Source organism: Ambystoma mexicanum, chromosome 2p (assembly GCF_040938575.1).
Source record: "Ambystoma mexicanum isolate Mex_15411 chromosome 2p, UKY_AmexF1_1, whole genome shotgun sequence".
In the NCBI taxonomy this organism is placed as follows: domain Eukaryota; kingdom Metazoa; phylum Chordata; class Amphibia; order Caudata; family Ambystomatidae; genus Ambystoma; species Ambystoma mexicanum.
The window spans coordinates 821966049-821990450 of NC_090923.1; the positions used below are offsets into that span (position 1 = coordinate 821966049).

The window sequence follows — 24402 nt, forward strand, 5'->3', positions numbered from 1 at the left end:
CCATTTTCGGTTGGGTGATATTGTATGTAAATATGTGCTCTGTAAAGTGTAAAACATTTAGAAATAGTCTATTGCCCCCTGATGTCTAGAATCCCTTATGGCAGATTTCTGCAACATTTGGCTCTCCTGGTGTTCTGGACTACATCTACCATCAGCCCTAGCAAGCAGAGTCAATGCTGAGGGATCATGGGTGTTGTAGTGCAAAACATCTGAAAGGGCAGGTTGCACAGCACCTGTTTAAGGAAAAATAGGTCACTAACATGGTGTCACCTAGCGCTGGGCACCGATAACATCAAGATGTTGCTATTTGGGTAAGGACCTTCGGGCAGCCGGGCAAAATAATGAAGAGGCTAAGCTGAGCCTCTCGGGGTCAGATGGCACTTCTATGTGTCAGTAACGGGAGAAAGGTGAGGAGTGGACCTCTGGGATGAGCTAAAACAGACTAACGATGCCGTAGGCCTGTATCACATCTCTGTGCATCTTTAATGCAGTGCGGCTTGGGTTACACGGTGCAGGCAGGAGCAGCTAAACTCGCAAAGGAGGACGGTGCCTGCAGGCCTTCCCAGGTCCCGTCTCCAACAGTCTGCACGGCACTCGTGAGGGTCCGTCTGATGCCTCTGCAGGCCCCCAGCCTCCCCTAGCGCCTTGCTTGACTTCAGTGCGCGCGTCGTAGGCGCGACGAGTGACGGTGTCTTTCCTTTCCTGTTTCAGAGCCCAACGTCTGCGAGCTGAACCCCCAGATCTGCGGCCCGGGGAGGTGTGTGCCCCGACAAGGAAGCTACACTTGCGTCTGCAACAACGGATTCTGGCTGAGTACCCAGGGCACACATTGCATTGGTAAGGCCGCGCCTGCATCTTCAAGCTAGCGCCTTAAGGACTAAACTAACACAGGGGGAGCTGAAAATGTGGTGGTTCATATTGTCAGCGAAAATGGCCAGCTCACCTGACCAGAGAGAAATATAACTTCGCTGTCGACTGTGTGACTGTAATGCCTGCGTGTGTAATCAGGGTATGGCGGTTGGGATGGCACGGGGTAATATGCGGCGGTGGAGTGTTGTATTGTGCTTACTAGCTGAGTGGATGACATCACTGCTAAATGGAATGTAGTGATGTCAGTGTGAGTGGAATGTTGGTGTGTGAGGGTTCTAAGCTTGGCAGTTGGAGTTATGCTGACTTGGAAAGGACATGCCAATGTTTTGTTCCTGGGATTGAACTACAATAAATCTACTTAATAACTTACCTGCTGGCTCGGGTGTTCTTCAGCTTCCAAGTTATTACACTGGCGACGAAGGTGGGATTCCTGTCGTGGAGGGGGCAGACCAGATCCAGGAAACATTGCCCTCCATATAATCCATGTCCTTGAGGAAGTCAGCAAGGAGGGGCCCACAGTTGTAGGACTAGGCTTATTCCTTCTTCAGTAGGCCGGGCGGTGCTGAATTGAGGTCCTAGTCGGCACACAGTCCGGTGTGCAGTGTCAACAGCAACAGCTGTTCCAGTGTGGGCCGCCTGTTCCAGTTACCGTGTGGTTCTGGGAACCACACGGTAATTTCGGCACACAGTTCGGTGTGCGGTACCCGGGGAGCTTCTGCCATCTGTACCAATCTGGCCGGGTGGAGTTTGTGCTGGCAGATCCCCAGCAGGTGTTGTGGAAACTGGACGGCACACGTGTCGGTGTGTGGAGCGTTTCCCGTGAGGAACAAGTCTTCCGGGTGGAGCTTGTGACTGGCAAATCGACAGCCGGTGCCAAGGGAATCGTACGGCACACAGGTCGGTGTGCGGAGCCGTGAGGAGTTGTTGTTCTGGCTCAGACGTCCTGTTCAGAGCCCCCGCACCTTCAAAGCCTGAGGTGAGCTGCTCGAACGTGGCCGGTGCCAGCACGGGAGCCTCGCAGAGGGAGGCGGCTTCTGCTTTCCAGCATGGTGAGGAGCGAGCGGTTCCCGTGCGGCATCTGAGCGCCGCGATTAACTCCTGGGATCCCAGCGCCCAGTGACAGAGTTGCCAGGAGAGCTTTTGGGCATAGACGCATAGTGCACGAGTCCGGATCCAGCTATCGGCTGTCGCGAGTGGTCCGCGGCGGTGGTCCAAGGAGAGAGAGTCCGGAGGAGGCGTTCTGGGCAGTGGATTTCCATGGAATCGTGGCCATTCGTGCAAGGCAGTGTTGTTGCTTCGCCGGCAGCTCGGGTGAAGTGATGACGTGGCCTTTTTGTGGGCGTGCGTTCCAGCAAGGGAAGATGGAACGCGTGCGGTTGGTTGGATGGAGCGTCGTACGTTCCACAACGGTGACGTTGCCTGGGTCTCTGCGTGCGTTCCAGCGTGGTCAGCTGGAGCGCAGGAAAGCATTTTGTTTCGTCGACTGTGCGCGGTGTGGAGACATGGCAGTAACTCATCATGGACGATGCGGTTCATCAGTGAGGCGCACTTACCTGCATGGGCGAACGTTGCTTGAAGCTGCAGGTTTGACTTTGGTGCGGCATTTACGTTATATTCATGCAGGATTGTCAGGGCAGGTATAGGGAATTGCCTGTGCCCTGTGACTCGAGATGGTGCTGCGCAGGCTGTAAACAGTCTAGATATCTTAGTGAATTGTTGTATCATTGTGCTGGCTATGTTGGTTCGTAGTGTGTAGTGTGTGAGCGTGTGCATGGGCCCGTGTGAGTGAGTGAGTGCGCGCGCTGAGAGTTGTGTATGGGTGATTGCTTTGTGTTGTATTGAGAAATTGCAATCTTGTGTGCTATTGAGTTGTTGAGTGTGTTCCTGCATTATATTGCGTTAAATTGCATATGTTGTCACTCATCCGTATTCTATGCAGATGGAACTGTCCATTACTTAAAATGTTTTCTTGCAGGTTGTATTTCCATTATTGGGGGTACGGACTCGTGGGTGGGGGCACTTGCGGGTTGAATTGCTTTGTGAACAGCATTGTTTATCCTGTACTGTGTGTATTTATATGCGCCTACAGTTATCCTTTACCAATAATTGTTGATATAATGCATTTTTACACATCATTATTGTATTTAAAATGTGTGCAATGTTTTGCGTTTATGCCAACCATCCGGTTTGGGGGGTTTGCATTGGTGCGTGAGGTGAACGTTGCGTTGTGTGGGAGTGGTTGGTTATTGAGGTGTTCTGCTGGGGTGCAGCAGTTGAGGCTGGACCTGGGGTCCATGATGAGTGGCGAGTGTGCTGCGTTGGTGCAGTTTGGCCGGACCAGGGGTCCAGTAAGTGAAGTGTGCTGCGTTTTGCGTTCGCAGGAGGCTGGACCTGGGGTCCATGGTATGTGGTAGGTGTGCTGCGGGTGGCAGTAGGCTGGACCTGGGGTCCAAGGTGCGTAGTAGGTGTGCTGCGGCTGGCAGTAGGCTGGACCTGGGGTCCAGGGTGGTTAGTGTGTGGTTGGTGCGTGTCTAGTCCAGGTGTTTGGTCCTGGCTGTGTGCCGCTTTCTTGCGAGTTGGTTCTCTAAGGTTAAGGGTTTGGTGGTTTTGTGGTATCCTTAGGGGTGCTGTAGTGAACTGTTCCGTTGTTGTGCTTGTTGTTGCTCTGTTGAGCTGTGTGGAGTGTGCCCGGGGGTGGCAGCCCTGGTGTCCTAGGGGGCAGACTAGGACGGGAGGATGTTTGTGCACTGAGGGTTGAGGAGTGTTAGGTAGTTATCTATTGGGGACGCTGGGTCGTGGCAGGACCTAGGTTCTAAGGGGCAGCTTGGAACAGGTGGAGGTGCGTAGTTTTTATTTTGTTTCTCGAAGGTTGTCCAGTTCTGTTTTTGGAAGGAGTGAGCCCTTTGTAGAATGCGTTGGGTCCCTCTCTGTTTGTTATAAAGGGAGGAGTGGAAGTGGTGTAGAGTTGGGCGTAGGACTTGGTATAAGGGTTTGGTAGACACTTACGTGTCAAGTGGCCCAACGTGTTGGCACAGTGTTAGTATCTTGGGGGTGCCATGTAGGTTTCATTGGGTTCTTACTCCTTTGGTGGAGCACTTTCCTGTTCCTTGGTGTGTCGGGGTTTTGGAGTTCTCTGGGGGCAGTTTCTTGTCGCCAGTGGTGTAACTAGTTGGAGCATTACGTGCTGGCCACACGTATATGCAGGGGTTTTGTCTGGTGATGGTTTAGGTGTGATCATTCCCTGTTTCCAACAATGTAAAGGAGGGAGAAGTGTTGTATTGTGCTTACTAGCTGAGTGGATGACATCACTGCTAAATGGAATGTAGTGATGTCAGTGTGAGTGGAATGTTGGTGTGTGAGGGTTCTAAGCTTGGCAGTTGGAGTTATGCTGACTTGGAAAGGACATGCCAATGTTTTGTTCCTGGGATTGAACTACAATAAATCTACTTAATAACTTACCTGCTGGCTCGGGTGTTCTTCAGCTTCCAAGTTATTACATGGAGCTGCCCATACGGCGGGTGCACAGCCAGCTGCATACCCAACAGGACTGATATCCGAGCCGCCGCTCCTGTGCTGACGCGCGGCTTCTCGGCCAGTCCCTCGTTCTCTCTACTGCAATGACAGACAGACACGTTCCTTCCTCGAAGGCACGCGGGGCTGGGGCTGCCTCTTCCGTGGAAAAGAGGGCGTGTCCAAGCAGGTGTGATGGGCAAGTGGATGGCGCAAGAAAGGTAGAGACACACGGACGGAGGGTACACGTAACAGGCATTCTATCTGCGTGTGAAACCATTCAACCCAAATAAAGGGTAGCACTTTGTTTTATTACACCGCATTTTTATAATGCAGTGACCTCATCATTCAATGCCCACTGTTTGCCATAACCGGGAAGCGCTCTCTGAAGTCTCAGCTCTCTAGGCAATCGTGTGGGTGGGGAAGGAGCCGGACCCCATGGTCAGGGTCCCTCAATAACCGGTAGAGTGAAAGTCCCCTGCTGAGGACCAGCCTCAAAGGCACCCCATCCTACATGCGCCCCCTTGCCGGGCTCTAGTAGGAGGCAAGGGGGGGAGGGAGGGGTGGGCGGGAGGTAGTGCCCCGATCTGAACCACCTTCTTCAGGGGGGTGTGTGTGGGGGGAGGGGAGGCATTCATGTGCTCCACCCAAATGCCCCTCCGTGGGAATTATTCTCTGCTCTCCCTGTGTCTAGTGACAAAGTTGCTGCCTTTGTTGTGTAGTGGACAAGTTGTTGGCTTTGAGGCCTATTATTTTCTTTTGATTTGAGCGTATTTCTATAGCGCTTACCTACGACCCAAATCCGCATCTCAGCGCTGGCAAACTAAAGAGCGGTCCCCGAAGACCACTGACCTGGGATTGGTTTATATTTATTTATTTAAGTCGGACCACTTAAATTGCAGGTCTAAAATTGCAGGGGTGTCTGTCTACTTCAGGGTTCAAGTCGAGGGTACACGTGGGTGGACGCAGTCCACCCACTTTACTAAGAGGGTGGACCCAGCCCCCCCGCCCACGTCCCCCCAGCTAAAAGAGGAACATTGGATGTCCTTTTTGAATTTATGAATTAAAGCCGACCTCGGGATCGAACCCGCAGTAGACCGGAAACTTCCCCACTGCACTATGTCACCTTATGAAAAATAACAAACAGCTGAAGATGAAATGCTCCATTTCGGCACTGCAAGTCCCAGGGAAAACATTTGTATTGATTCTTGGAGTTTAAAATATGCACTCCTATTACCATTTTCAAAAACACTTTTAGAAGAAAATATCCTTGGTTATTATATGTCTTGGTTTTGTGTGTCTGTTGATTTTATAAAAGGCAAATGCCATTCGTCCTGTGCAATTTGGGTGGTTATGCAAAGCCAATTTAATGAAATGTGCATATTTCACCTTGATATGCCAATTTCTTACGACACCACATTGTGTTTGTTGATGAGCCCCCCCACTTACATTTTTAGGACTTGACCCCTGGTCTACATGCAATGGCAATAAGTGTAAAGCGACAGCGCCGCGTGTGGGCAACAAGTGATCCGCGTGCCTTCCCTCTCCATTTTACCCTGGCTTAAGAAATTGGGCTGCACCACACCCTGCATTGTTCTGCGTTGCCTCTGCGCATGCGTGAAACACCAAACAGTGCAATTTAGAGTAAACCTGTGATGAATACAGAAAATCATTTTACTCACATGCAATCTGGATGCTTGTGTGTGATTTAGCAACCTTTATTTGTTTTCAAACTTATTCTGAACTCATCAACCCTTGCCCATTTTACACCCCTTTCTCTCCCCCTTCCCAGAGCCGGCGCGCATGCTCAGACAGCCCCAGGTCACACACCCAGCACCCCTTAGGGCGATCTCCTTTGCCCCCAGCCGCAGGTTTGCTGCGTATAGCAGCTCCAGGGCCCACACACCACCACACCTCCACAAGACCCCTTCTCAGCACAGTGGGAAGACCCCTTTGTTGGATGCGCCAAATTCCGGAAGTTCGGGTCCGCCAGGATTTGGTGACCCACTATTTAATTAAGGCGTGGATTTTTTAGGCACCCACCAGGTGTGCATGTAAGCCCCGTGCACCCGACTCCTCCTCCAACGTGAGTCGGGTCTGGTAGAAGCACCTCTTCGTGGGTGAACTGCACAGCACCTATACAGGCGCTATAAAACAAACTCTGTGTCGTATAATAATATGTGTTCTTGTATAGCGCTTCATGGCAGACTCCTGCAGCTTCTATACACTGCAATAACTAACACATGTTACGATTGTGCCACTTTCAGTGGTTCTCGATTTATCAGACTCGGAAGGATGAATCTGCCGTGTAAAGTGGAGGCTGCCCTCCTCCTGCTAGGGACCCTTGCTGGTGTAACTATCCCGATACTGGATACATTCAGACAGGAGAGGAACCCACCTGCCCACGTCCTCCCATTGCATCGCGCTGGAGCGTCAGAATGTGCCTCACTCCCACACACTGGGATGCGGGCACTGCAGGCATCTCGAGGGTGGGTCACATCTGCATCAAGAGGGCATCCCAGATCCTGTGATTCATGGCAGCTCCTACTCGGTCTCTCATTGGCCACTCATGTTCCTCTGGATACAATACTGCCCCCACTTCCACTCAAGACTCGGCACTGGGAGCATACCTGCCTACATTTGAAAATCAAAATTCCTGAGCTTTATTCCCCGCCCACAGCCACACGAACTCCGCCCATTTTCACATGTCCCCGCCCTCATGTCAAAAAGGTAAACTCTGTTGTAATGTGATGTGACGTCAGAAATGTGCTGTTCAAATTGAAGTATGCATATTTTATTAAATTGCCTTTTCACAACCACCCAAATTGCATAGGACAAGAGGCATTCGCCTTCCATAAAACCAACACGTTAAAATGTGCTCCAAGAACCAATACAAAGGTTTTCCCTGAATTTTGCAGTACCGAAATTGGACTTTTCACCTTAGTTGTTTTTCATCAGGTTATTTAGTTCAGTGGTGAGTTGTCCAGCCTGCAAACCTGATGGCTGTGGTTCAATGGGGCTGAGTCCACCCTAACCTGGTAAAAAAAGAACGAAAGCAAAATAAACACGCGCTTGCATTGAAAGTCAGCAAAAAAGAATGAAAGGTGAAGCAAAATAAACACGCGTTATTTTGCTTCACCTGCATTCTTTTTGCCAATGTGCTGGAAGCGTTAGAGTCATTGCTGCAGAGATAAAGCCACACTCAGGCAGGGAGTCCGCTGCAGCGCAGACCTGCAAGCATAAAAAATAAATAAATAAGCAATTAGTGAAAGCTGCCCCCCCGCCCCAACAACAGGCTGATAGGAGGCACATTTGCGCCGTTTCCAGGTCCATGTAAACCTCCACCCGATTGGCTACCGGCAGCAGTCTTTGGCAGCTAATCGGGTGGAGGATCTGACGGGACCCGGAAAGAACACAAAAATTCCTGAGATTCCAGTGTCTTCCCCAGAGACCCGGAGAAATGGTTAACATTCCTGAGTCTCGGGGAAAAATCCAGAGGTTAGGCAGGTATGACTCAGAGGCCACTGTGGTGGTGACGTGGCAAAGTATAAAAAGTCCATACCACACACTGTGTAACGCTGCTCTTCTGAACCTAGTGATGTCAACCTACGTATTTACTAACGTCATCCTATGTGGCAAACTACAAAAACCCAGTGGCAATTGTGGTAGGGTCTACGAGAACATATAAGTATATGTTCCTTAGTAGTCTAAGAAAGTGAGAGAAAGTGATAGGCTTCTTAACATCAGGTGGGGCAACTAAACCCTCCCCTCAAACTGGTCACTATGAACGTCACTAAATATACGACGTCCCATTGGTTACACAGACTATAGGGCCCTTAATCACACTGCCCCCTACAATTACAATTGGTTGGCACTCTAACCTCCATCAGTACTTTTCCACCTACGTTAGCAGTACGCAGGCTGGGCTTCAAGGTGCTGGTGAGCTCGTCTTAACCATAGCTTCCCACCAATTAGCATAATCATCTATCATCACCTGAGTGGCCTGCTGTATATTAGGACTTTGAACTTGTCCTTGGTAGTGTTCTTTGCTCTGTAGAATTCAGGGGAGTGAAGGCACGCTCTGCCTTCATGCGTAGGTGTGGTCATTATGTTTGTCCAATTTCATCCTTCCACATGACTGAAGACCACAAAATCGAGCTTCTGGTGCATTAAAATACTATTTTCTAATAGATCTCTGACGTCTTCTTTGTTCTCGTCCATGTCTTCTGAACAAGAGTTTCGTTTTTTCGCACGATTTGTATCCAATATCAGCTCACCCCATCCTGATAAAACCGTGGCTTCCTAGGCTCATCCGGCCTCGCCTTTCTGAGATTCACTTTGTAATTCAATTGTTTTTAACTGCGACACACTGGAAAAGAGGCCTTCTTTCTTTAGTCCAGCTCTGCTATAATACGTAGTGGAAACATCCATCCTTTACTCGTTCATATACATATATATACGTTGGCGCCAACCGCAATCTATTTATTATAAAAGCTAGCCTCAGAATACCCAATCTGCTTGCGTTTCTTTGCATCTGTACATGTGTAAAATGACTTGATATCCTCATTAGTTCTGTATCATAAGCTTCTTCACCTTGGTCCCAAGATGTCATTTATCTTTGATACCTTCTTGATGCCTTATAGAATATTTTCATTCTCTTGTCTCTGCATCCTCTTTTGTGTACGTCAATCTGGCTGTGTGACGTCACCATTCTTCTTTGCCATTCATTTTCTCTGTTTCTTCCGGAATCTCATTCAAATGGCCATCATACTGTCTCGTATGCAGGTGTGGTTTTCTCAATGGGAACCCTGCCTCCAGGATTCTCCTTGGTATCGGTATTCTCACTGGTACTGCATGTGTCTCACACTCTGTTTCCCAACATATAGGCAAAATGGGGCGAAGTGGGGGTACTTAGCTCCGTCTCTACACTTGGCAATCTTTTTTACTTTTTATAATTTTCTAAGTCAGTTGGTGCAAGCCCAGGTGCACTGCAGATACCCTGTACTGCAGCGGTGCCAAGTTGAAGAACTTGCAAACACTTGTGCGTTTTTTTGTTAATGAAGTAGTAGCATTTTTGGAGTTTTAAGTGTCGGGACTTCTCCTGTTCTGAGGCCTCAATAAATATTTCTAACAATGTAAAACCGACTTATTAGGGTAAATTGGCAATAATTCTAGAGCTCTATTTGGCGAATTGGCGGTTTGCAGATTAATACAGGACCCTCGCTTGGGACTTCAAAGGCATAAAAGGTCAATTCAAACATGGAGTTCTCTAGTTTACCCGTGCGTGGGTGGCTCATACAGCCCTGGTTTTGTTCTTTGCATTCTGGGACTTGTAGTTTTCCTTACACATTAAGAATTCAGGGCTACAGACTCAAGGGGGTGCTGTTCCGCGACAAGATGGCCACTTAGAAGAGGAGCTCCTCTCCGGAATGAATCCTGTAGTAATAAACTCCTGTTTCCAGCCCACATTGTGCTGTTCTAATTAGCGGCGCCGCTCCTGCAATTGATGCTGCACCCAGGGCGAAGTCCCGACTAAAATCGGACTTTCTAACCCTGAGAAACCTGGCAGTTCCTGGTGCCGCGGCTCCGGACCGATCTGCGGCTCCACGAGTACGTACACGAGTGCCGCGGCTCCTCGGCTACGTCGGGCCCGGCGGCAGGCCGAACGTCACATCCTTGACGGCGGTGTCCCAACTGACGAGTGGCTTCCTGGAACGGCCCCCCGGGCCTGGGTGAACATCAACGGTGGGACCTATCCCTCGGATCTCCCCCCCACCTTGTCTCCTGCAGCTGTGGCGTACCGGCCTTCCCCGAAAACCTGCTGCCGGGGTCCATTGCCGGCCTACTCCATCCGGAGCGTAAGACAGCGGAGGACCACGAACCCCCCGACACGGATCCTGTGGCGGCCCGGCAACTAGGGGTGTTCCCCCCTTGACTCTGCTCATAATCCTGAAGGTGGGTGCTGTGTGGGGCCCGGCCTCGGGCTGTTATCGCGGTTGCCCTATTCTGCAAAGGCCCAGCTCGGCGGCATCTCTTCGATCCCGGGGCACCCATTGCACGCGGCCGGGCGTTGGGAGGCGGCGGTGAGTGGGAGCCCATCCCAAATCACGGGCCCGCTCAGAAGCCATCCAGTGATTCCCGCCTCTCTCCTCCCCCGGTGCGGCCATCCATCCGTCCTGCAGGACCCCCCCTGAGCCGCGTACTATATACTGGGGGCTTCAGCGACGCCCTGACTTACGCTCGAGTCTGGGTGACCACGATACACTCTTGGTATACAAGCAGACATGAACGACTAACTCTACAATTCATCCGTCGTTACCCTTAAGCGGCCTGGGGCACCCGCTGCCTGCCCACACACCCCACCCTCGCCTGCCAACGAGACACATTGACTTGAGGTGGTCGTGGTCCTAAACACTTTCCTCCGGCTACGAGACCTGTGCTCACTTTGCGCATTTTTCGGCGGACCCCCGCAGCACGGTCCCCTTGCGCCAGGGGGCCCCTGGCCGACTTTAACTGCAAGTGCACCATGCCGGCAAAGACCCCGGGCAAAGCCAGGAAAACAGGCCAGATGGACTCCTACACAGACTCGCAGGCCTCACCTGAAGGCCCGGATCCTCAATCCTCTACTTCGCCCCTCGATGCAGAGGACACCAAATTCGATCACTTACTGACAACTGTTCAGAATGGATTCCTTGCAATAAACGTTAAGCTTGATGACATCGTCTCAACGATAGGTTCACTGAAAACGCACCTGGACAAGGAAAGTGCCAGAATTACAGACACTGAAACTAGAATTGGTGCAAATGAGGACTCCACTAGGCAAAACACCCAGGACATTGCACAAATTAGAGGGGAAATGAACAAGCTCTGTGACAAGTGCAACGATTTGGAGTCCCGTTCCAGACGAAACAATACCCGTATAGTCGGCCTTTCGGAGAACTTCTGCAAGGGCCCTATGGAAACACGCCTGGAGGACCTCTTGAGATCTCTCCTTGGGGAGGAGGCGTTCTCGCCCCAATTCCTTGTGGAGCGGGCACATCGCTCAGCCGCCCCGCCACCCAGACCGGGTGCGCCTCCCCGCACGGTGATAGCCAGAATGATGAACTACAGGGACAGGGATGTAATCCTTAAACTGGCGAGGGAGAAGGGCCCTCTTAGGTCCGGATCCGACAACATCCACATCTACCCGGACTTCTCTGCAGGGGTCCAGACCCAGAGACGGTCCTACGACACTGTCAAGCATCAACTTCGAATGCGACAGGTTCCTTATGCACTCCTCTTTCCGGCGAAGCTTCGCATCCAGCATGGGGGAAGAGCCCATTTTTTCGAATCCCCTGCAAACGCCCTCGCCTATGTGGAAGCCTCGATACCCCTTCGACCCGGGAGACGGGAGCCTGATCAAAATGATCTGCAACAACCCATTTGATCGGCCTCTTCAACACACTGGTACTAGCTTCAGGAGCGGCTAACCCGCGGTGACATTTGAGAATACTGCAAACAGGACAGGAAAGGGAGATGACCTATGTGCCCCTTGTATTATAAAAACCGGATGAGTCGTGCCCGATTCGACGCGGGGTTGCTGGACTCGTCCCCTTCTTTGGGGAACACCCATACATTAGTCTTGGGGATCATCATCAAGTTGGGTACGATGGTGTGGGTGGGGGTGGGAACGGGTGATAGGGAATGGCTTCACTGTTTGGAAACCACATCAACGCCAAGGGTAGCCCCTCCTGGGCGCCGGATAAGTGGTGTACTTGACTTACCCAGGTTAAGACCTCAGGATGCCCCGGTTGGGCGCAAACAAATGTTCATCGTTGTTTGTTGTTGCTGGTTTACTGATAAAATTGCACTCACGGGTTCGCTCGCTGACACTCTTTGTAAGAATGCCTTTCCTAATGTTATCATGATGCACGAAAATGGCGCAAAACACTAATGTACCCAAGGGGCTTCAACTGAAACTAATCACTTGGAACATTCGAGGGTTAATCAATAGAGCGAAGGCTAGTAAGGTGGGTGCATATATTAACAGGCACCACCCACATATCGCATTGCTCCAGGAGACCCATGCTTTGAAGGCTACACACGAAAGTATCCTCCGGCAATGGAGTAGCAACAGGCATTACACGGAATATTCCTCTCAGAGCAGGGGGGTCATTACACTAATACACTCCTCATTGGGGTTCTCCACTGAAAAATGCAAGATATATCCACAGGGTAGATATGTTGTGGTGTGGGGCACGTTGGCTGGAGTTAAACTTTTGTTAGTCAATACATATGGTCCGAATCTGGACGACCCGGAGTTCTACATACAGCTACTTTCAGTGATAGGCTTGACAACAGATTACTCGATCCTGTGGGGGGGAGATCTCAACACTATCCTTGTCACTACATTGGATAGGTCCTCCAGTACACCCAGACACCTCTTCAAAGCAGCGAACATTATTCGCCACGCCCAAGAGGAGCTTGCCCTATCTGATGCTTGGAGGGGGACACATCCTACTGACAGAAAATATTCGTTCTTCTCTTCAGTCCATGACACTGAATCCAGAATAGATTACTGGCTTATTTCATCCCCCCTGGTTAACTGTGTCGAACGTTGTGAAATCTTCCCACGCACACTCTCAGACCATTCTCCAGTCACCTTGGACATTCGGTTCCCCGATATAAACTGTCCAGCGCGGCGATGGAGGATGTCCTCCAACATATTAAAAGATCCGAGTGTTGTAGACACCCTCCACGCTGACATGGAAGAATTCTTCCAGTTTATAAAGGCTCCGTAGACAGGTGGGCGACGATTTGGGAGACGTTTAAAGTATGGGTAAGGGGTAATTTGATGTCCAGGATGACTGGCCTCCTTAAAGCGGTCAGGACCCAACTGGACGATACAGAATCTCGTCTGCAAATACTAGAAACTGAATACAGTATGACCCAAGACAAGCGTATCCTCTCAGACATTAGTGCATTTCTCCAAACTTTCAGAGACCTGGCAACCAAAGAACAACAATACATGGCCATCCCAATCAGAGCACGCAGATACGGGGAGGCAATAGAGCAGGCCATCATCTTGCCCGCATGCTACGGAATGAGCGCACCCATTCTCCCATCATGTGCATCCTAACGGAGGATGGGACAGTCGCGAATGGAGAAAGCGAAATAAACCTCGAATTCTCGCATTACTACTCTGACCTGTATGCTAATCATGACAGTCATACACAAAACAGTATACGGACATATTTGAGTGAGATTGACCTCCCCAGGCTGAGCCTGGTAGACAACTGGGCCCTCGAGCAACCCATAACAAGCGATGAAATTGCAGAGGCAATCAAATCGCTGTCCTCAGGTAAAACCCCAGGCCCAGACGGCCTGTGTGCCGAACTATACAAATCTTTTTGCACAATTCTGGCCCCGATACTTGCCGCGGTTTGGGAAGAGGCCATTGATGTTGGCTCACTCCCAGAATCCATGACGGAAGCGGTCATCACAGTGCTTCTGAAACCCAGACGCCCAGCCCACGAACGCTCCTCATATCGCCCCCTGTCCTTGATCAACACTGATGCGAAAATATACGCAAAAGTACTTTCCACTAGACTACTTCCTAAGATGACAGCCCTGGTCCATCCCGACCAATGTGGATTTATACCCACCAGATCCACGGCTCTAAACTTGTGTAGACTATTCTGCACACTGGCTCAGATTAAACCAGAGGCGCAGGCTGTAGCTATATCGTTGGACGCAGAGAAAGTGTTCGATTCGGTTTCATGGACATATATGTTTGAGGTCCTCCGCAAGTTCGGATTTGGCCCCTATCTGACAGGATGTGTCAGGCTACTCTACTTGTCGCCTAAAGCCAGAGTACTTACTAACCGAACTCTATCTGAACAGTTCTCACTACACAGAGGAACTAGACAGGGGTGCCCCTTTTCTCCTATACTCTTTGCTCTGACAATTGAGCCGGTGGCGGCCGCAGTCAGGGCCAAACAAGAGCTGAGAGGCATATATATGTCCGGGGCATACCAAGTCATTTCACTGTATGCGCGCGATGCACTGTTATATGTCCGGGAACCGGAGAAGAACCTGACTCCCATACTGACCGTGATAAACGACTTCACCCCATATTCAGGATACAAGATTAACACTTCCAAATCCAATATCTTTCCTTTGACTGGTGCCACTACTTGCCCCACAAACACAAACGGCCTCACAGGGGCACCCGACCACATCAGATACTTGGGAATCCTGGTCTCCCGGGATAGTACCTCCCTTTATGTTGACAACCACAAGGCTACTTTGCAAACCATATACTCGAAACTTCAAATCTGGGCTAAACTCCCCATTTCCCTAGCTGGCCGTATTGCAGTGCTCAAGATGACAGTACTCCCTAAGCTCCTCTACATTTTTTGTAACGTCCCTATTTGGCCGGGAAGACCCTTCTTCGATAACCTCCGATCCATGGCTATCACCTTTGTCTGGAACGGGGGGGCAAGCAGAATCAGTTGGGCCAAGTTAGTCAAACCCTATGAAAAGGGTGGCTTCGCGGCTCCCGACTTCGAGCTCTAACATTATGCAGCACAGGCACATTATGCAAAATTCTGGCAAGACCCCTCGGATACAACACCACATATACCTATTGAGCGACATTCAGTTCGCCCAACAGACTTGTGTTCAATCATATTCACGAAAAGGTATAGAGATAATTGCAAGTTTGACCCTACCTCTTGTACAATAGCGGCATGGGCAGCGATTGGCAAGCAACTTCAGATAGACAACCATATGACTCTCACGCTCCCCTCTGATATTTCCCAGGGATTACACCTACCTATGATACTGACATCCAGAAAAGCTGGCTCCCGGATTATGAACTTACCATGAAAACCATGTTCCCGAGCGATACATTTGTTACCCCTGAGGACTTCACAGAATCGGTTGGCGGAAACCAACTGCTCACGCTTCAGTTCCATTGCATGAAAGTGGCGTTCAAGAAACGCTGGCCCTCATTTCCAGATGAGCCCCCCGAACATGCATGTTACCAATCATTGTACTCCCAGGCGGGCACAGGAATATCCAAACTATATAACATTATTCAGACACATACGGAAACTCAAAACACCATTAGGACATCATGGGAAGAGGACATGGGCGCTGCTATTGATGTGAGGAAATGGACTAGATACTGTCTCCTATCCAAAAAAATGTCATTGAATGCAGGTCTGAGACTAATACAATTCAAGATACTGAATAAACTACACTTCACCCCGGTAAAAATGACAAAATTCTATGTCACCTCATCTGATAATTGTCCAAAATGCCTGGCTCCAGGCGCTAACTCCTTTCACATGTACTGGGCTTGCCCCCATGTAGCGGAATTCTGGCGCATGGTGGCTAACATCCTAGAGGAGATCACACAAATCCCTACAGTCCTTAACCCCCCCGAAATACTTGTTCGGGGACATCGGTAAAGTCCCCGAAAAAATCAGGAGACTGTTCAATGTGGCATGCGCAGTCGCAAATAAATGCATCCTCCAGAAATGGAAGACGACACAGGCACCGACGGTAGATCAGTTCCTCTCTGCACTGGTTTATGTAAATGAATGCGAAGAAAACTATGTGGAAACGATGCCCTCTCCATGTAAACCGAAAGACATTTGGGCACCATTCAGCGCGTACCTAACTTAAACATGTCCCGATACAGAAAATTCTGATGATGAAAGTGTGAACTAAATGTAAACTCTTTGTGGTTCTACATATGAGACTCTATCCCCTATTATTTGCATTGTGTCTACTGTACTCATAACAATAATGGCCTGACGTATAACATCAGCTTGATAAAATCTGTACGATTATGAAATGCATAACATACTTGTAACTGGCATGGGAGATTGGAGGTGAGTGTATCGTGATGTGAAACCCAAAAATAAAGTTTATTAAAAAAAAGAATTCAGGGCTACAGGGCCTGAGTACAGGGCGGATGACAGACCTAAGTGACACACTGCATGTGGGAACGTATAACTAATCAGTTCCCATGGAAAGAGACTGTATTCTCACTAGTAGGCCAGTCAGGCAGGTGGAGGCCACCCAGTTCTGTTTTTCTTTGCATTCTTGTACATGTAGTCTTCCATATATAACAGAAAACGGGGGGAATGCGGGTCTGGGACTAAAGGGAGGGAAACACTGGGTAGCAGGTGCCTGGCGCAAGTCTCTTTGAAAGCCAAATCTTCCTCTTCATCTCCCCCTTGTGTTCAAAACTAATATGACAACTGTTGAACTGAATAAACGAAAACACTTTTCATGTAAGAAAACAAATGGACCAGGCAGTAGACATTACCAATCATCAGGTGGAAAAAGGGGTGTGGCCAGGCGTGTGATAAAGGGGCGGGTCACTTAATATGTGGGGAATCCAAGCAGAAGCAGTGCCATTTGTCACTACTGTTCAAGCAATTTTTGGGATTTTCACTATGAAGTTTGCAAGCGCGCTTATCTTAACTATAGTCGACTAGATATGGCATTTACACACGTAATACATTTCTGATAGATCCAGTAGGTAACACTTTTTCTATTAAAAAAAAGTTATGGTGTATTTTCCTTCTTTGATTTTCAAAAATAAGTTGTATACGCATCTTTTAGGGAATGGGTCTTAGGCATAGTAAAGCCAAGGCAAGGTTTTCATGGATGACTAAGAACATCACACAGGTGCACATTCATCGCTCGAGCTGTGAAGGATTAGTTATGTTCTGGTGAACTTCAAGGCCATGCATATTTTTTTCTGAAAAAGCCTGCAAGAACCTCCTTAATATTCCGTAGCAAGTGAAGAGGAATCTGGGATAGCCGCACACACACCTATGCACCCCCCATACTGACCACACACACACGACACACCTATACACCAGCTCCCAGATGCACACTTGTACACCCACTCATACATGTAGCCTGTGTACATACACACACACCCACATTCACACAAACACACCCCTATAACACCAACACATGCACTCCCACCCCGATTGGGTCCGCCCATAGCCTTGCACCCTTTCCACCCCCCCCCCACATTATATTTTAGCTGCACACCAGCACAGTGGGCACAGCAATGTACAGAACCCGTCTCTCTAAAATGATTATGCATTCTCGGCCTGGACGCTTAATGCCTCTAAGCGACATTCCTCCCTAGTGTAATAACTTAATGAATAGATTCGTAAATATAGACGTCCATTCTGAGGTGCGTTCTGCTACGAATAGATCAAGACGGTAGGGATTAAAGTATTAACAATGTGACCTTCTATAATAACCACCACACTGTGAATCAATCCTTCATCGGGTGCATTAATACACTGAGCTAGGGCTACTCTTGTCTCCCAGAGCCAGCCAATACTTGAGCTATAATAAGCGTCACCAGGAATAAGAAAACCCATCACTCTTATGTCACTAAAACTCATGTTAAATCCTGCACACAACTGGGCCAGGTAATGCCCTTCCTTGTGGCAGCCCATAATACCAACTCGAATCAATGCACCAGGGTTAGGGTGACCAGATAAAAAAAGAAAAAAAAAACGGGGACAGGCAATAGACATAGAAGTAGGACTAAAGTAAACACAAATACAACTGCAGTCCTACTTCTATGTCGCTGGCCTGTTGCGGGTGGTGGAGAGAGGGTGTGCTCACAGGCACACTACTCTCATTGGAGGAGAGCGGCCGGGGAGTGGAAGATTGAGGAAATGGGGGCGTGAAAAGCATTCACGTCCCCATTCACGTGCAGGAAGAGTCGCGCCGGGCCCGATTTCTGGATTTCGAAATCTGGTCCCGGAAAAAACCAGGACTGTAGCCACCCACCCTTTCAATCTCAGGACGGGGTTTATAAAATGAAAAAATTCCTGGGACCCCGGGGCAGAGGGCGATTACCCGGGAATGTCCTGGGAAAACCGGGACGTCTGGTCACCCTAACCAGGGTTTACACCTGCGAGCTACACCTTACACATGAACCGCAGCACTTGAACCCAGTATGAATTCTAACTGAGCTGCTTGTTTCTTTTTGTCCAGATGTTGATGAGTGCCGACAGAGCCCCCGCCCTTGCATCCACGGACGCTGCGAGAACACTGTGGGCAGTTACCGCTGCGCGTGCGCGCCAGGATTCAGGGCGAATGCCCAGGGAACAGAGTGCTCAGGTAGGTGTCTACGTCCGCCTATGTGGCCCAGCCTAAGTACAGAAACTTTGTATCAGTTCCCATGCAGGGAGCATTATGGGAAAAATTGCCACAGTGCAAAAAAACGTATTCTTTCAAGGCATGTTTGCACCAAAGCAAAGGAATCAGACTGGGGCAACACTGTCCTGATGTAACAATCATTGAAAGATATTTTTTGAACAAAGGACGTTTTTGCCCTACTGCTAATTGCACTTGCAGCGGTGCAACATTTCTGCAATGCCCCCTGATGTTTTGGACTTCAACTCCATTGCTCCCTAGCTAAGATAATGAGGTGGTGAAGGATCATGGGAGCTGTAGTTCAAAACATCTGGTGGGCCAGCTAATGAGTGGCCATGCTGGAGCATAGCCAGTTTTCATGCGCCATCTACAGATCTTAAACATCTATTGCAGAACCTTTCATGCTCTGGATACACAACCAGTCAATACAGATGACACATTTCCCACTAAGATCAATACTAAGCCCTGTTCTGAATCTGTCACTGTCTGGGACTATGACAGGATAATCAGGCTGATTATTATTATTATTATTATTATTATTATTATTATTATTATTGTCTTTATTGAACACAGACCTAGCTTTGGGAAGCCACAGAGTGCTCTACAGGTCATAGAGGGAGGGGCGTGGTCCTGGAGGCAGATATACAAGAGAGGGGGGAGCTAAACATGGGGGAGGGAACTTGGCATCACTGGGTTCTACCAGCAAACAGGGCAGGGAACGGGGGAGCAGATCAGCCAGTCTTCGGTTAGGCGGGGAGTGCAGGGTGTGGACCTAGGTGTTCCGGAAAGAACCATTCCTTGAAAAGTAGGGTCTTGAGCTCCTTCCTGAAATGCAGAGGCGTGGCTGATGGCAAAATGCTAAGTTTCTGGACTCTTAATGTTGGGGTTTGGACTTGGACTTGGTGCGGTAGCTGAGCCCTAGAGCTGGTTGTACATCCAAGCAATGGGGCACCACCAGGGTTCCATGTATTCTTCCCACAGAAATGTGACTAACATTTATTACCACATTTTTACTGAGGCTTTGTGCCACAAAAACCAGAAGAAAAGCACTCTCCCACCCATACTCTCTCTGGTCCCATATTGCCTCACTCAAACCTCCTCCACATCTTGCAGCAGGAATTTGATAAAAAGAGCACAGTAAAAAAATATGTGGTGAAATTTCTGCAGTAAAAATACTGGATGCCACCAAAGGCATTGTAGTTCTAATGGGGCACTGGATTGGCCCAATGGCAAGGTAGAGTTGCTATAATGGCTCAGGGTGGCATACATTCCTGTAACACCCCTCCACAGACCGGAGCTAAGGAGTCAGCACCCATATTTTATCTTTTCTGAATATTTCTGCAGACAATTAAACTGGTCAGTAAAATTGTCAATGTGTATGTTTATGTGCGTTTTAGAGGTAACCCGCTCATAACTTAGCTACTGGAACCAACAGCAATGTGTCAACATGTATGAAATCTTTGCTATTGTGGGGTCTTAACGAGTCATCAGAAGAGGGGGAGCAGATGCATTCCGTGAACCTCAATTTTAGATGCCACACAAATTGCTATAAACAGCATTGTGTGCAATGTAGAGAGCCGTTAAATGGATCCTCCACACTAATGACAGCCAATAAAAAGCCAGCGTTGTAAATTAGCTGGGAGATGTTCATATCTTCATGGGCCAGCCAGGAGATGCCTGCCAACATAGAGCAGGTATCCACCATTTGTTAGGAAGGGTTCGGCCCCTGAAGGCTGATCTCACCCTAAAAATAATACATGTTATCCATTTGGTAAGTAGAGAGTCTGGAAAGTGCTTTAATTTTCCCAGGCCTGCAAACTCTAGAAAAAGTAACAATCCCCACTAGAGCAGGGTCACTGCTCTGTCTCTCAGCCCAGTGTCTGTTGCTATGAGGGTTTTAAGGAAGCAGTAGAGGGAGCCAGGTTGTATGTGTGGCTGGGGCGGGGGTTTAGTGGTTCTACCAGTTCGAAGGAAATTGTTGGGTCATGGTCATTTGCAAGCCCAGGGTACATATCGCGACCAGTTGTCGAAGTGTACGAAAAGAAGTAGTTGAACTATGTTCCCTGCTGGCCTGCACCCACTCCCCACAAACCCCATCACATCCCCTCCCACACACAATACACACCACCAAACACTGCACCTGCTGTTTAAAGGAACGTTCAGTGCAGTGCACTGAAAGGGCAAGTTTCTACTTCTTCCTACACTTTTATTTTAAAACAAACCATTCCGGAACGGTTTCTTTTAAAAATATAGGAGCTGTAAAAGGTAATTTAAAAAAGTAGAGGAGCATCGCTCCCGACCGCTCCCGCTCACTTCGACCACTGATCGCGACCAGTACTTGGACACCGTGCATAACCGTGTCAGCTCTATGAGCGCAGACTGCACTGGAGCCATGTGATGACTGATGAGATGACGTTGCTCGAATTGAGGTTCTAAATGCGAGTTCAAGTAACATTCCATCTCTTTGACTTCAGATATCGACGAGTGTGCCGTGTCTCAGCCGCCCTGCGCCAATGGCAGATGTGAAAACACCGCAGGCAGCTTCAGGTGTCTCTGCTCAGCAGGATTTGTCCTAAACCCGCAAGGCACCAGCTGTATAGGTAAAGTTACTTTGAGTGCTTCATGTGACACTGAGGGTCTTATTATGAATTTACTGTTCATAGTAAAAACGTGGGAATAAAAAAAAATGCCCTTGTTTTTAAAATTTCATCTAATTATGAATAGGGATCTCTTGGAATATTTGGCATATAGGGTACATTGTGTATTGCATGGGGTATATACCCCATAGTACCCAATGCAAAACCTTCTCTGGAACGTAGGCAGTAAATGTACCATGAGATCCCAACTCATCCTTACATTGCATTTTGAAAGTCAGAGGCACTTAAAACAACACATATTTTTACCATTACCACCATACCTATATGATACGTATCAGTCAATATATTAAGAATTGGTTAGCATTCCAAGAGGTCTCCCAATAAAAATTATAGTAGATTTGCCGTAGCAGCAGACGACATAGTAATATCTCTCCAGGGGAGAAGGATAGAGTCATTGCAAAGATGCAAGAACATATGTATTGGCTGATGATCTCATGACTAGAATTGGCTGGTGATCCCATTAGAAGAATTTGCTGATGATCTCATCAGATGAATTGGTTTGTGATCTAGTGAGAAGAATTGGCTGGCAATCTCATTAGAAGAATTTGCTGATGATCTCATCAGATGAATTGGTTTGTGATCTAGTGAGAAGAATTGGCTGGCAATCTCATTAGAATAATTGGCTAGTTATCTAGTCAGAAGAATTGTCTGGTGATCTCATTAGAAAAATTGGCTGGCAACCTCATCAGAACAAAGGGCAGGTGATCTAGTCAGAAGAATTGGCAGGTCATCTTGTTAGAAAAATTAACTGACTTTCTCATCAGAAGAATTGTCTGGTGAGCTAGTCACAACAATTGGCTGGTGATCCCAAGGTTTCATGCATTGGGGAGGGAGCAAGAAGTTAAAGTAGGGAGCAAATATAAAACGAGATGGTAGGGATGGGCATGGCAGCCGGAGAAAGATGGCTTCCATTTTTGAAGAGTTCAGCATGACACTGTGAAGAGTCACCCAGAGACGGATTGCAGTGATACAGTTGTTAATGTATTGTGAGATGAATGGGTTGAATGCAGGAAAGGAGAAAACAATTTGAGTTTCATCAGCAAAGAGGTGGTAGTGAAAGACCAAATACAAGTTAAGTCTTCTTCGGCCAGACATATGGAGAGTGAAGAGCAGGGGTCCTTTGGGCCATCCAACAGGTAGGAGGCAATCCAGGTGAAAGCAGATTTGTGAAAACCAAGATTCTGAAGAATGGTGAGTAGAGAGGAGTGATCAAAAGTGCCAAAAGTGGCAGAGAGATCCAAGAGGATGAGTATAGAAGAAGTGTATTGTTTTAAAGCAGAACAAAACGGTAGATTATGGGATGGATAGGCTGGCAAGATGGCTACCAATAAGGCCATCTTCCAAGTGAGAAACATAAGCTCAAAGGATGTCACAGGTTGGAAAATCAGATTGACCACTATTTCTTAAAATGACACACAGGACGCACCTATAATTCCACCTCCTGTGACAAAGTCAGACATCTCTCTACATCAATATAACGAGATTGCTCTCACACGTTCTTAATATCTGGCCTACCAGGGTAACCTAGCCAAAGCCGTAAGCTACTTTGAGGTGGTATATATAGGGACGGAGATCATTATACCCCCTCCATTTTTGGGTCTCTGTCTTGATTGGATTGACAGGCTTCCAACCATGACGAGTGTATAACTTCCATGTTGTCTCTAGACTAATATAAGGCCCACACGACGCTGCCTGAATATGTAGTGAATCAGTCTAAAGATGGGGGTGTTGGTAACAATAGTGACCTCACTTATCATTGGTAAACATCTGTTTGATCCCGCGGGGACCAGGGACCCACTGGTGACAGTGCCTCAGAAAATAGCAACACTGAGACATGAGTGGATTAGGAGTGAAAAACAGTTTCCATGTTGAAAGAGTAGGAACTGACATTTACGAGGCAGCAGACCGGCACAGCACATAGCAAATCTTACCCACAGCTGGTAGAAAGTTAGGAAGGAAGGCGCTGTATTGAATATAAACAGTAAAGTTAGGAAGGAAGGCGCGGCAGTGAATATAAACAGTGTAGCACAGCGAAGCCTGCGAAAGTGGAATGGCCTCTGAGAGCCGTGGACCAACATTGGTGAGAAGTAATGTGGAACCATTGTGGAGGTGGAACTTTGACGTCTTTTTGTTGTGCGGAGCTACAGACCTGCATTGAGAGGGATAAAGCTGTCAATCAAAATGGTTAGCCAATCTTGAGATCCCCACCCTTCAGGTATTCATGAGAGAACAAATCAGAGAGAGATTTTGAGGCAAAAGAAGCAGCACCAATAAAAGCAACGCATAGGAAGAGGCAGGGAGGGTAATGAAGGAAGATGACAGCCACCATGTCCAAGGCGACAGAAGCAGAGGTAGCAGCAGAGGCAACAGAGGCACCAGCCATCAGCACATATGCTGTGTGAGGAGCTGAAGCCTAAGTAGGACCTGGCCCTGAAGGTCCAGTGTTCCCTCGAAATTCTGGCCTCGCCATTGTTGCTGAGACTGAGTAGATTCCTTGGAAGATGTGCCACCTTGTCCTGGTTATCCCACTAACCTTCCAGCTGCAGATCTCTCATGACTGACATGAAGCACACAGTATCCCGTATCTGTGAAAAGTCTGCATTAGCCCTGAGAGCAGAAAGGACACTTTATCCATTATTTTGGAAGAGTGATAAGGGCTACCATAGGGCCTCATTCCGAGTAGGGCGGTAAGGGATACCGGGCACCGGTAAGGAGACCGGTGCCGGTAATCCCTTACCGCCCTACTACGAGGTCCCTTAGCGGGTCCTTCCTTTAACGCCAGGTCTGACACACAAGAGCCCATTATTTGCGCCCTCCCCATTCCCATTGAGCCCTATTGTGGCTCAAATGGGAATGGGGAATGGCATTTTCAATGGGGACTTACCGGTCCCGCATAGGTCGGACTACACTGGTAAGTCCCCATTGAACTAGACCGGTGCCGGACCCGTTATTGGTGGCAGTCATGGCGCAAATAGGGCCATGACTACCACCAACCTCGGAATCAGGCCCCATATGTCTTATGGGCAGTGTTAAGGGAACCATGGCCCTCATTACAACTTCAGCGTTAACCACTGGCGCTAATAGCGCCATGGTTAACGCTGGCAACTTACCGATTCCGCCAATGGTAGATGGGGAATTACCACCCCATTCCAAGATTGGCGGGGCGGTAATTCCC

General features: G+C 48.6%; 1 protein-coding gene across 4 annotated transcripts in view; it reads left to right on the top strand.

The window, feature by feature from the left end:
* The window catches only part of LTBP4 (latent transforming growth factor beta binding protein 4), a 1283510-nt gene that overhangs the window by 1030480 nt on the left and 228628 nt on the right, over positions 1–24402 (top strand). For all 4 annotated transcript variants that reach the window (XM_069644515.1, XM_069644518.1, XM_069644516.1 and 1 more), the window contains 3 exons: positions 712–837; positions 18409–18534; positions 21045–21170. In XM_069644515.1, coding sequence (XP_069500616.1) covers positions 712–837; positions 18409–18534; positions 21045–21170 — 378 coding nt within the window. The remainder of the gene's footprint in view (positions 1–711; positions 838–18408; positions 18535–21044; positions 21171–24402) is intronic.